Source organism: Ailuropoda melanoleuca, chromosome 10 (assembly GCF_002007445.2).
Source record: "Ailuropoda melanoleuca isolate Jingjing chromosome 10, ASM200744v2, whole genome shotgun sequence".
In the NCBI taxonomy this organism is placed as follows: domain Eukaryota; kingdom Metazoa; phylum Chordata; class Mammalia; order Carnivora; family Ursidae; genus Ailuropoda; species Ailuropoda melanoleuca.
Genome location: NC_048227.1, coordinates 36,178,437 through 36,190,661, shown reverse-complemented (window position 1 = coordinate 36,190,661; position 12,225 = coordinate 36,178,437). Strand labels below are relative to the sequence as shown.

At 54.6% G+C, this 12,225-nt stretch overlaps 1 protein-coding gene across 2 annotated transcripts; it reads left to right on the top strand.

Annotated features, from left to right (window-relative positions):
• The first annotated feature begins 5,617 nt into the window (after window positions 1–5,617).
• On the top strand, window positions 5,618–11,704 carry ZNF213 (zinc finger protein 213). 2 transcript variants are annotated; one of them, XM_034670508.1, is made up of 6 exons: window positions 5,618–5,916; window positions 7,066–7,577; window positions 8,299–8,422; window positions 8,606–8,676; window positions 8,879–9,002; window positions 10,025–11,704. In XM_034670508.1, the coding sequence occupies exons 2-6, from the start codon at window positions 7,179–7,181 to the stop codon at window positions 10,747–10,749; spliced, it is 1,443 nt and encodes a 480-aa protein (XP_034526399.1). In that variant the 5' UTR covers window positions 5,618–5,916; window positions 7,066–7,178; the 3' UTR covers window positions 10,750–11,704. The 2 variants fall into 2 exon arrangements, with proteins under 2 accessions (XP_034526399.1, XP_034526400.1); XM_034670509.1 differs by having other exon boundaries at window positions 5,618–6,177.
• Window positions 11,705–12,225: the final 521 nt, after the last annotated feature.

The window sequence follows — 12,225 nt, the reverse complement described above, 5'->3', positions numbered from 1 at the left end:
CTGCCCTCTGCTGACACCTGACCTCCCAGCTTCTCGGCCTCGGAGAGCGCCACCTGGTTGCTCACGCCTCACCTGCGCCTGCGCCGTCAGAGGGAGGGCGAGGGCGGAGGCGGGGAATCTTCCCGGTGGGCTGCCCACCCGCTCACCGTGCGGCCCCAAGGCACAGCCCAGGTCCTTGCGGCAGGGGCTGAGGGCCCACTGGCCCTGCTGCCCTCCCCGGGCCGGGGGCGTCTCCCGCACTTGGGTGACTGCTGGCTAGCGAGGCCCCTCGCAGCAGAGCCAACCTCACTAGCCTCGCAGCGAGGAGAATGGGCTTCCGGAAGGCCCCGCCCCACCAGCTCCTCCCTTCGCCGATCGGGGGCGGGGCGGGGCGAGGGGCAGGCTCCAGCAGAAGCAGCCAATCACGACTCATATTCTCCCCACCACTCCCCAAGCTGCACGGTTGCCCGGCAACATCCGAAATTCTCCGCTAGACGCTTTCTCTCTTCCTCTCTGCCCGGTGGCACTTGCCGAAGGGACCAACGACGAGGGCCGGACTCCTGACCTCGCCAACCCCCTAGCCTTCACAGCCGGCCCTGGGCCTACCACAGAGATGCCAAGCCTCCTGCGGTTCTAGAGGGGCGCGGGCCAGGGGCGGAGGGCCCCGGCCAGAGCCGCTCCTGGTTTCGAGCTCCCAGCGCCGGCACCTGGTTGCTGGCTGGGAACTCGAGGAGCGCGATCCCGGCAGCCACCTATGGCCCCTGTACACCTCCCGCTGGCGCTCTAGCACCTTCCGAGCCCCGGAGCAGGTCCTGACAGTGGTGCTGGGGAGAGCCGGGCGCGGGAACGGCCTGGAGGGAGACCGCGGGCCTCTTGGGGGCCGGGGGTAGCCGGGGAAACTGAGGTGGCCAGTGCGGGGGTGGGGAGTGGGGGTGGCTCTGGGCAGCGTGCGGAGGGAGGTAAGGGGCGGGGAAACGTTAAGTAGGGGCTTTCCTGAGTTCACTCACTCGTTTTCAAAATACGAAATGAATGCCTGCGTTCCAGGTTCTTTGCTAAACATTGAGGACTGCGCGATGACAAAGCCAGGCAAGATCCTCGCCCTCATGGAGTTCCGGTCTGGTGAAGGAGACTGATAAGCAGATAAATGACACAAACATTGCTTTCAAGTAGTGACAAGTTCCAGAAAGAAATGAACGGGTGAAGCGATGGAGGATGTTAGGAACGGAGTGTCAGAGAGGCACCTTCAAGGCGGGAACAGTTTTTTGTTTTTTTTTTTTTAAGATTTTATTTATTTATTTGACAGAGAGAGAGGGAACACAAGCAGGGGGAGTGAGAGAGGGAGAAGCAGGCTTCCCGCTGAGCAGAGAACCTGACACAGGGCTTGATCCCAAGACACTGGGATGATGACCTGAGCCAAAAGCAGATGTTTAACCGACTGAGCTACTCAGGCACCCCCCCCCTTTTTAAATATTTTGTGATTTTGTAAATTTTAATCAAATGGGAATATTACGTACAAGTTTATATTGATAAATTTGAAGTTGTAGATCAAAGGGATGGTTTCCTAGAAAAATTACCAAAATTTAGTCAGAATAACATGGAAATCTGAATAATATCCTACAAGAGAAATTATAAAAAATAAATATTTTGGTGTTCTATTTTTATTTTTATTTTTTTTAAAGATTTTATTTATTTATTCAACAGAGATAGAGACAGCCAGCAAGGGAGGGAACACAAGCAGGGGGAGTGGGAGAGGAAGAAGCAGGCTCCTAGCGGAGGAGCCTGATGTGGGGCTCGATCCCATAACGCCGGGATCATGCCCTGAGCCGAAGGCAGATGCTTAACTGCTGTGCCACCCAGGCGCCCCTTGGTGTTCTATTTTTAAAGCCTTATTTGTTTATTTGAGAGGGAGAGAGAGCACGTGCACAAGTGGGAGGGACAGAGGGAGAGAGAATCCCAAGGCGACTCCATGCAAAGCGCAGAGCCTGATGCTGGGCTGCTTTCACGACCCTGAGATCAGGACAAGAGCTGAAACCAAGAATCAGTCGTTCAACTGACTGAGCCCACCCAGGTGCCCTTTATGTTAATTTGTTTGTTTGTTTGTTTTTAAAAGATTCCATTTATTCATTTGAGAGAGAAAGAGAGAGTGGGAGCGCACAAGTGTGTGGGGGGAAGGGCAGAGGGAGAGTGCGAAGCTGTCTTCCTGCTCAGCAGGGAGACGGATGTGGCGCTCCATCCAAGGACCCTGGGATCATGACCTGATTGGAAGGCAGATACTTAAAGGACTAAGCCACCCAGGTGCCCCCCTTATATTCTATTTTTAATGAAAAAACTCCTAGTAGGCAGTAATCTAGTTAGGGCATACACTCAGTTCGTAATAGAGATTCAAAATAGCAGTGGCTTAAACATGGTATCCATTTCTTTCTCACATCACTGCCTCGGTATAAATCCCAGTTTGGTGGCTCCACAATCCTCAGGAATCCAGACACTTCTATCTTATTACTTTGATACCTCTGGGTGTTACTCTCGTCTGCAAGGTCCATGCCACTATGTCCAAATTTCTGTTAGCAGCTGGGAAAAAGAGAATAGGAAGACAGGACACATCCCCTTCTAGTAAGATACATACATCACGTCTGCTCACATCACATTGCCTTCAATTTAATTACATGGCCATGGTTAGCTGCAGGAGAGGCTGGGAAATCCTTATTCTTTTTTTTTTTTTTTAAAGACTATTTATTTACTTGAGAGAGAGCGAGAGAGAGCATAACCTGGGGTGGGAGGGCAAGGGAGAGGGAGAAGCAGACTCCCTGCTGAGTGGGAAGCCTGACATGGGGGTTGATCCCAGGACCTTGAGATCATGACCTGAGCCAAAGGCGGGCACTTTAAACTGACTAAGCCACCCAGGCGCTCTTACTCCTTATTCTGAATAACTATGTGCCCGTTGAAAAATTGTTACTATCGAAGAAGAAAACTGATACTGGGAACAGCTAGTAGTCTTTCTGCTGCAAATGAGAATAGATACTCCTTAATACGAGCATGGATCTATATCAGGGACAAACAATGGATAATTGTAAATCATTAAAACTATTTTCATTAAGCAAGACAATGATGCCTGTTGTCCTCAATTTTTTACATTGTTTAGAGAGTTCTGGACTAAGACTAAGAAAATAATGAGTATAAATTCTGGAAATGACTATAAATTTTTTGGAAAGAAAATTCTGACTTTTTCATTATTTATAGTTTCTATTTCCTAGCTAGAAAAATAAGCTAAAATACTTTCAGAAAGAAAAGAAGTGTTATTGGATGGTCAATTTCAACGTAATCATATACAAATAACTTGTCACTACCTGAACTGCCCAATAAAATATATGGTAAGTGTGCCAGTTATTAATTTGTTATTTCTCAGCCCACTATACACACATTTTGTCCCACTTTGTGGTACTAGAGCCTTTCTCCATTGCTAGCCAACTTGATGTTAGTCTTTGCCAACAGAGGGCGATGGGAAGAACACTGTAAATCCACACCTAGAAAAATGGACTTCCAAGTTCCTTTTTCCCCTGTGCAGTTTTCCACGGGGCCAGTAGAGGGAGGCGAGGGAGCCCAAGAGCATCCACTTGAGCAGTTCTCACAGAACAGTCTTGACTCATGCCCTCCAGCAAATTGTTCAAGCAAATGCTGGAAGGTGGGTGTTTGTATAAATGACTTGCAATTACAGAAAACTGCAAACAATGTAAATGTCCAAGAGTAAGGAACTTTAAATACAATATGGAACTTCCATACTATGCAATACTATGCAGCTTGCAAAACAGATGCATCTTTTTTTTTTTTTTGAAGATTTTATTTATTTATTTGACAGAGATAGAGACAGCCAGCGAGAGAGGGAACACAAGCAGGGGGAGTGGGAGAGGAAGAAGCAGGCCCATAGCAGAGGAGCCTGATGTGGGGCTCGATCCCATAACGCCGGGATCACGCCCTGAGCCGAAGGCAGATGCTTAACCGCTGTGCCACCCAGGCGCCCCAAAACAGATGCATCTTATTTATACATGGTGATATGGAAAGATATCCCCCCCCTTTTTTAAGGTTTTCTTTATTGGGGTGCCTGGGTGGCTCAGACGGTTAAGCATCTGCCTCCAGCTCAGGTCATGATCCCAGGGTTCTGGGATCGAGCCCTGCATCGGGCCCCCTGTTGCTCTCTCACTATTTATTTATTTGGCAGAGAGAGCACAAGCTGGGGTACTGGCAGACAGAAGGAAAGTGAAAAGCAGGCTCTCAGCTGAGCCTGGAGCCCAACGTGGGGATCGATTCCAGTACTCTGGGATCATGACCTAAGCTGAAGGCAGACGCTTGCCAACCGAGCCACCCAGGTGCCCTAGAGATATCCTTGATAGACTTTTGAGTCACCAAAACATTACTTACACAGAATTATTCCACATTTACATTAGAAATATTTACAGACGTAAAAGTGTAAAAACAGACTAAAATATTAATAATGCTCACTTCTGAATGGCCGTTTTAGGATTTTTTTTTTTTTTACCTCCAGTTATTTTTTGCCTTCAGTTAGTCAACAAATACCATGCCAGGCACAAATCCAGATGCTAGGAGTAGGGCAGTGAAAATGCTGACCTCACGGAGCTTCTAGTCCAGTAGTGGGGGACAAATATTACACAAGTATGTCAGGTAGTGATAAAAGGAAGAAAAATAAAGTAGGGCAGAAGCATCACGGGGTTGCTGTTTACATAGGGTTAGGGAAAGCCAATTGGAGGGAGCGACATTTGAGCAGATGGAAGGTGCTAGCTTTGCGGATATAGCTAGCTTTATAATTATCCATACTTTCTTAATTTTTTCCTAAACTAGGCTAGCAAGACTTGCATGATCAAAACAAATCAAAAGAGAGCTCTTTATATTTCAAGAAAAGATCTGCAGCCTCAGATCTCCAGGTAAAGTAGCAGAGTGGGGGAGCAGATACAAATGCATCTGTAGAGAACCCAGAGCTCCCCGGCCCCAGGAGCCCCGCCGCCCCGCAGACGAAGCTGACGGTGGGAGAGCTGGGGGCTCCCCGGGGTCTGCGTCCCCGCAAGACCCCGGACAAAGGCTCGGTTGCGAAGAATCGCCGCGGGAGGCTCCGTGTCCCTCACTGGACTGCATTTCCCAGGAAGCGCCACGCCCCGCTAGGAGCCGCTAAAGATTTTGGCTAGGGCGGGTCCCAAAAGGCTGGAAATGAGTATCCCGGGGCCGAGCGGCGCGCCGGTCTTCGGCCCTCCGCCCTCCACCCACTCAAGGCAAGCACCGGGGCCGGAAGGAAGAGTCCGTTCTCAGCGGATCCCTTCCGGCGTAGAGGGCACTCTACTCGTGGCTAGCGGTTTTGCCTTTTCGTCCTTAACGGACCAGGACCGCAGAGAAATCTGAAAGAACGAGTGTAGAAGCGGACCTCAGCTCGGAGCATAGGTGTTGACACGCAGGGCGCCGCTGCCTCCTGATTGGCCAACTCGGAATTCTCCCCGTTCATTGGCTATCCGTCAGGGAAGAGGCGGACTCAATGGGCAAAAGGCTTTCTGGGGCGTGTAGTTCGAGTGCTTCCTGCGACGCGTGCGCCATGTTGTTTCCCGGCGAGCCCCGCGCGAACTTCCGGCGCAGGGACCTGGCGGCGGAACTAGGAACGCCTGGGCGGTTGTGGGCGGTGTGTAGCCCGGGGGCGGGACCGGCGACGCGGGTGCGGAGCTGCGAAATCGAGCGCGGGGCTGCGGGCGGCAGTGGCCGCCGCCCCGAGACAGAGGCCGGAGGGGGTGCGCGCTGCTGGGAAGTGCCGGGGGTGGGGTCGCCTGCGCCCGCGTTGCCCGCCCGCCGCCTCTAAGCTTTGCGCAGGCGAGGCTGCTGGGGTCGGAGCGCGGGGCTCCGGCCAGGTCCGCGTTTCCGCCCGCCGCGACCTGCCGAGCGACCCTGGTGAGTGCCTGGCCCTGTGCGAGCGGAGCCTTCTCCTCGGTCACTGGAGGATGAGAATGGAGCGCGTACCTTTCAGGGGTGTTATGAGGAGTGGAAGAATAAAGTAAATAAAGTGCTTAGTGTGTAGTAGAGAAGGACTGGAAGCAAGCTGAATGCCTCACTCGGGTACCTGTTAAGAAACTGGAGCGCATCCACACCGTGGAATCTCCAAGAGCGGCTAATGAAGAAGCGTTGTTAGGTGGAAAAGCAAGATACAAAGTAGTATGTGCAGTAAGACCTTATTTATGTAAAACACACAAAAACACCTGGTTTTCCCCGTTTCTGTGGATACATTTTCAGTAAATGGACAGGGAAAAGTCCAGGAGGTCACTTGTCACACTGTTAATGGGGGGGCGGGTGCAACTGCATTTGGAAGGGAGTTTCTATTTTATGTGTTTCTGTATTGTTTAACCCCCCCCTTTTAATTATAACGGTCTGTGTCATTTTTTTGTTTTGTTTTTGAAACACAAGAGCAATTAAAGAAAATTTCAAAATATATAATTTTCAGGACTATTGTAAGGAGTAGCAATGTAAGGTATAAATACGTGTCATTCGTTCATATGTACCTGTGGATAAATGGCTTAGCCTGGTGTGTGTGAGCTCTTTGCTGACACTGCAAGGCTAAGATGTGTTTTGAAATTCAGAAGTTTTCAGATTTGAGGAAGGTAATACAGTACACATGGTATATCACGTAACCTCACCAGCAGAATCTGCAGCAATACTCAGTAATCAAATGTACTAATTCCGTTTTTTACCCAAGTGTGATACACACACAGAAATACACACGGTAAGTACAGCTTGGTGAATATTTACAAGCTGAAGAAACACATGGATATTTTTTGCTGTAAAACATATAAGCATTTGCATTAGTGTGATAAGTGGAGATGATGAATATGCCCACATCAGCAGGCCAGGTCTTAAAAACCTGGGAGTTTTGGATTTCAGAGCTGAGGATAAGGGGCTATAGACCTGTATTGGTAGAACAGTCACATGAGCAAGGCATTACGGGACAGCCTAGAAAAGACTTCAGGGCCAGGAAAGGACAGGAGCAAGCTGGCTGGTGTTTGCTCATATACTGCCCCTCCCTCCTGCTTTTTGCTCTTTCCCCAGGAGTGCGTGTCCAGATGCCCACCCGGCTGCCACAGGGGATCCCTCTGGGAGACTGAAGGGCAGGCTCCCAGGCCAGGTTGAGGCCAGCTAGTCCTGAGCTTTAGGCCAGGGGAATGGCAGCACCCCCAGAGCCTCAGGATGAGGCCTCTGGGGAGGGAGAAGGGCTGCTGATCGTGAAGGTGGAAGATTCCTCCTGGGAGCAGGACTCTGCCCAGCAAGAAGACAGCAGGGATTCTGAGGCCTGTCGCCAGCGCTTTCGGCATTTCTGCTATAGGGATGTGGGCGGGCCCCACGAGGCCTTCAGCCAGCTGTGGGAGCTCTGCTGCCGCTGGCTTCGGCCGGAGCTGCGCACCAAGGAGCAGATCCTGGAGCTGCTGGTGCTGGAGCAGTTCCTGAGCGTGCTGCCCGAAGGCGTCCAGGACTGGGTTCGAGAGCGGTGTCCAGGCAGTGGCGAGGAGGCCGTTGCCTTGGTGGAGGTCCTGCAGAAGCAGCCAGTGAAAGCATGGCCACAGGTGAGGGGCCCCTCCCACACCCAGGGGCACCTGGCTGGCCCCTGGCTGAAGAGCGGTGGCCATCTCCATGGAAACAAGTCCTCCAGGGGTGGTGGGGATGCAGAGCCAGAGGGAGCATCAGCAGGCGCGCCTCATAACGGGTTCCCTTTCTGAAAGACACTGTCCAAATGAGTCTGGTTTCTTCTTGGTGGCTTAGGAGGGCAGCAGCAGGACCAAAGTGGGCGTGTTCCAGGAAGGCAGTTTTAGCTCCACACAGGTTCTGTAAATATTTTTTTATGTTCTACAGTAGGCCAGGCCCTGGGGATACACTGATATGTATAATGAGAGCAACAGAGTAGGTATGAGAAGGTAGCTGTCCACGTGAACCGTGCTCGTTGTGGGGTGTTGGGTTCTTGACCTTGGGGAGGTGCTAATGAGTGGCTGGGGTGTGGAGTCCCACCCTTGGCATGGAGGTCTGCCCCCACACCCCCTTACTAATTGGCTCTGTGATTTGGCCTTTGGGAGCTGTTCTTGCCTCATGCTTGGTCCGGGAGTGTCCTTGGGCACACAGCATTGCCTGGTGTCACCTTCCTCCTCTGGATTTTTCTGGGACCCCGTGTGGTTCTCCTTCCCCACCCCCTTGCATCCTGAGGGACTTGTCCTGTGTCTCCTTCCCAGGGATTAAGCTCTGTCTCCCCCATCTGGTCTCGGGGCTGATGAGCATGTTGTGGTTCCTGCACAGGAAGTGCCCTCAGAGGAGGCGGAACCCGAGGCTACAGTCCAGGGACCCCAGGCCAAGGGGCTTCCCATGAAGGTGGGGGCACGAGGCTGGCCACCCGCACCTTGGGAGCAGCACAGCCGTGGTGGTGAGTAAGCTTGTAGGCCACAGAGGGCTGGGCAGAGGCTGGCTCCCTCCCGGGCACGGCCTGGAGGGTAGCAGGAAGGGTATTTCTGTTCTAGGAAGACTCGGAATGTGTGTGCTTGTGCGTGTGTGAGATCTCATTCCTCGCCTGGGCTGGCCTCTGTGAGGCTCTGTTCTTTTCTTTCAGCCCGGTTTCCTGCTCTTAAAGAAGGGAGTACCCGAGAGACGACCGACCCCTGCTGTGCCTCTGAGGGCCACGTGAGTTACCAGTCCATTTGTCCCCTCCAAGGCCCTTGGTGCTGTCTTGAGTCCCTAAAATGGGCCTTGTGTTTTCATCAAGGCCTCTTCCATCCATCCTGCTCCTGCCTGACCCATTCTGTTCCCTATCCCAAGGGGGAGTTCACAGTAGCAGTCCTGAGCCAGGTGGTTTGTTTTTGTTTTTGTTTTAACCTCATTCTAGGGACCTGTGACATTTGGAGACATTCCCTTCTATTTCTCCCGGGAAGAATGGGGGTCTCTGGACCCTGCTCAGAGGGAGCTCTTCTGGGACATAAAGCGAGAGAACTCCCGGAATGTTGCCCTGGGTAAGCAGTGGGTGTAGACAGGACCCTTGGGGTCCTTGGCTTCTCCAGACTGGAAGCAGCAGCCTTCTTGGGGGTCCCAGTGACAGAGGGTGGGCGCAGGCAGGCCATACACCCCCCGTATGTCCCTGCTGGAATCCTCAGTCTTCCCATCTTCTCCTTAGCTGGCTGGAAAGTGGGCTTTTGCTGGGTCTTTTCAAGAGCCCTGGGTGATTTTTCCTTTGTGTCAGTGTTCATTTTTCTTTGCCTATAAGTGTGTGTTACCATATGATGGGTGCTTGCAACGTGCCAGCACTATGCTGAGCTCTCATACGGGCATTTCTTGTGATTCTCACGTGCTGTGTAGGTGTTGTGCCGGTTCACAGACGAGGGACCTGAGTGTCAGAGAGTCAATGGGACTGAGCTGGGACTCTGTCCTTGCAGTAGTTTTGAGGTCCCCTCCGTCTGCCCTGCGAAAAGAGGGCCTGACAGTGAGAACACCTGTTGTCCCTGCACCAAGGCTTGGGCCCTGCTCTTCGGAGGCCACCCTCTTGGAGCTCCTCTCTACGCTAGAGCCTTTCTGAGCACTGTTTGGGGAGCCTCTCATTTAATCCCCATGACCCAGTGGGCGGGCTAGGATCATTCCTGTCCAAATCTGTTCTTGAGTTTAGGGGACGAGAGCTTGTGGAATTAGAGCAGCCACGTAGGCTGAACCCACGTGGGTTCTCAGTTTCTGGTAAGAAATACTGAGGGTTTGGATGATTTACAAATACCTGAATTTATTCAGTTTTGGAGTGTGAATAGCCAAGGTTCAGAAGGTGGGACACAGGGTGCCAGTGTGGACATGGGTGTGGAAGGGTTGGGCTTATAATTAGTAAGCGTCTATGCAGGCAGGATCAGCCCAGCTGGGCCCCTTGCCTCTACCTCTGAAGTGTTTCTCCGCCGGCATTTTATCTTGTCCCTGTTTTACGGTGGAGGAAACCGAGGCTGGGGTCTGTGCAGCCCAGGGCTTTCTGGACCTGAGTCCTGTTTCTGCCTCGCCCCAGCTCTGGTCCCAGAACCCAGTGGAACTGAAGAGGCCGCCCCCTCTCGGCTTGCGGGTTTGGGGCTCAAGAGCCAAAGCGAGCAATCAGGGCTGGAGGAGGCGGCGACGCTGCCGGGCCAGGGCGGCGGCGGCGGTGGGCGCGGCGACGTGACTGTGTCCTGGCGCCCCGAGGAGGCCAAGGCCTGGGAGGGCGTGGTCCGGCCGGGGGCGCCCCTTGGCCGCGCGGTGGGGGCGCGGAGGGGGCGGCCGCCCACGCGCCGGCGGCAGCTGCGGGACCTGGCGGCCGAGAAGCCGCACAGCTGCGGCCAGTGCGGCAAGCGCTTCCGCTGGGGCTCGGACCTGGCGCGCCACCAGCGCACGCACACGGGCGAGAAGCCGCACAAGTGCCAGGAGTGCGAGAAGAGCTTCCGCAGCTCGTCGGACCTGGTGCGCCACCAGGGCGTGCACACGGGCCAGAAGCCCTTCTCCTGCTCCCAGTGCGGCAAGAGCTTCAGCCGCAGCGCCTACCTGGCCGACCACCAGCGCATCCACACGGGCGAGAAGCCCTTCGGCTGCAGCGAGTGCGGCAAGAGCTTCTCGCTGCGCTCCTACCTGCTGGACCACCGGCGCGTGCACACGGGCGAGCGGCCCTTCGGCTGCGGCGAGTGCGACAAGAGCTTCAAGCAGCGCGCCCACCTCATCGCCCACCAGAGCCTGCACGCCAAGATGGCCCAGCCCGTGGGTTGAGGGCTGGCGAGGGCCCTGCGGCCCACCAGGGGCTGGGGCGGGGTGTGGTCTCCCCAGGGCGAGGCAGCCGCCCCCGGGGTTCTCTCCGCATCTGCCGCCTCTATCCCGGCTGCCCAGCCCCCTCCCCGGGCCTGGCCCACACTCCCAGGGAATGTAAAGCCCCGAGCACCTCGCGGCCATTCCCTTTCTTGCTTCCGGGGTTTCTCTTGCCCTCTGGCTTCCTGGGGCCCCAGCACATTGCTGGCCCGTGGCCTCAGCCTGGGAGAAAGGCTTGGGCGTCAGAGACTGTGAGGACTCTGGCAGGGCCTGGGGTCCCCCCTCCCCAGCCTTGCTTGCCCCGTGGCTCTTTCTTCCCTGCCCTGCCGGCTGAGTCCGTGGGCCTGGCCTTCTGCCCTGCCAAGCTGTGCCTTCCGGTGGGTGTGGAGGACAGGCCTTGACCTGCAGGCTGCTGCTGGGCTCCGGGAGGGACAGCTGATTGATCGCTGTGAGGATCTGGGTCCTGGGTGTGGCCACAGGGGCTTTCCAGCCACATCCCCTCCCATTTCCAGGCCATAACCACTTTGCCTCATCTGGAGACGTGGAAACTGCCTGCCTCCTCTCTTAGCTGGCTTGCCCCCCCAAGTGAGTCCCTGTGAGAGACCCCCTGCCAATCTGGTGAGGGTGGTGGGGGCTCAAGGGACAGGAGGCCCACACTGAAGACCAAGGACTGGGCTGGTGGAGGCTGGCTGTTCCCCGCTCCTCCCCTCTCCAGAGGTGTGGGGTTTGTGACACTTAACACTAGCACTCCGTCAGCGCTTGGTTGCTGACTCCCTAAGCACTGCGCTCCACGTGCTGTCTGCATCGTCCGCAGACCGGCATTCACAGGGACAGACCACAGGCTCCCCAAAGGAGCTTGGCTCTGCTGGTCTCAAAAGGGGAGCAGAGGACGTTGAATAAATAACGGAAACTTCCTCTAGGTGGTTCTGTTCTTTGTGTGGTTGCTGGCGGGGTCGGGATTCCCGTCTCTACGCCCTCTGGTTTGGTGGTGCCAGTGGCACTGGTGCCGGGTGGTCACCAGGTGGAGCCACATCCTTGGCTTCCAGGTTGTCTGCGTCCCAAAGGACAGCCTTGAGTCTCAGACTCTTAATCAGCCTGTGTCAGCCAGTGTCTGCCCTGGACCTGGGGGCAGCTCAGGATGGGACAGCTAGCGGCACCCCTCACCACCTTGGCAGGACAATGCGGGAGCTGAGCAGGTCTTTGCCAGGCCAGTCCCCTTCTCCTCAATGGCCACCTGAAGAAGCAGGCTTGGGTATGGGGTGAGTGGTGTGCTCTTGCTGCTCAAGGGGATCCAGAACTCTAAGCTGGTCCCTGTCCTCAGATCCCTTAGCGGGAGAGGACTGCTGGGTCAGAATTGCCCCTGCCCCATTCCCCACCCCCCCCTTGACATCTGACCCCTCCCCTGCCGAAGCCCCAGCCTGGAGCCTGCACAGAACTGGT

Bases quoted from the DNA above. Each gene is read 5' to 3' on its own strand.
- ZNF213 (XM_034670508.1), top strand. From the start codon at position 7,179: ATGGCAGCACCCCCAGAGCCTCAGGATGAGGCCTCTGGGGAGGGAGAA. The intron at 8,423-8,605 runs GTGAGTAAGCTT...CTTTTCTTTCAG, and splicing joins GGAGCAGCACAGCCGTGGTG to CCCGGTTTCCTGCTCTTAAA. The intron at 9,003-10,024 runs GTAAGCAGTGGG...GCCTCGCCCCAG, and splicing joins CTCCCGGAATGTTGCCCTGG to CTCTGGTCCCAGAACCCAGT.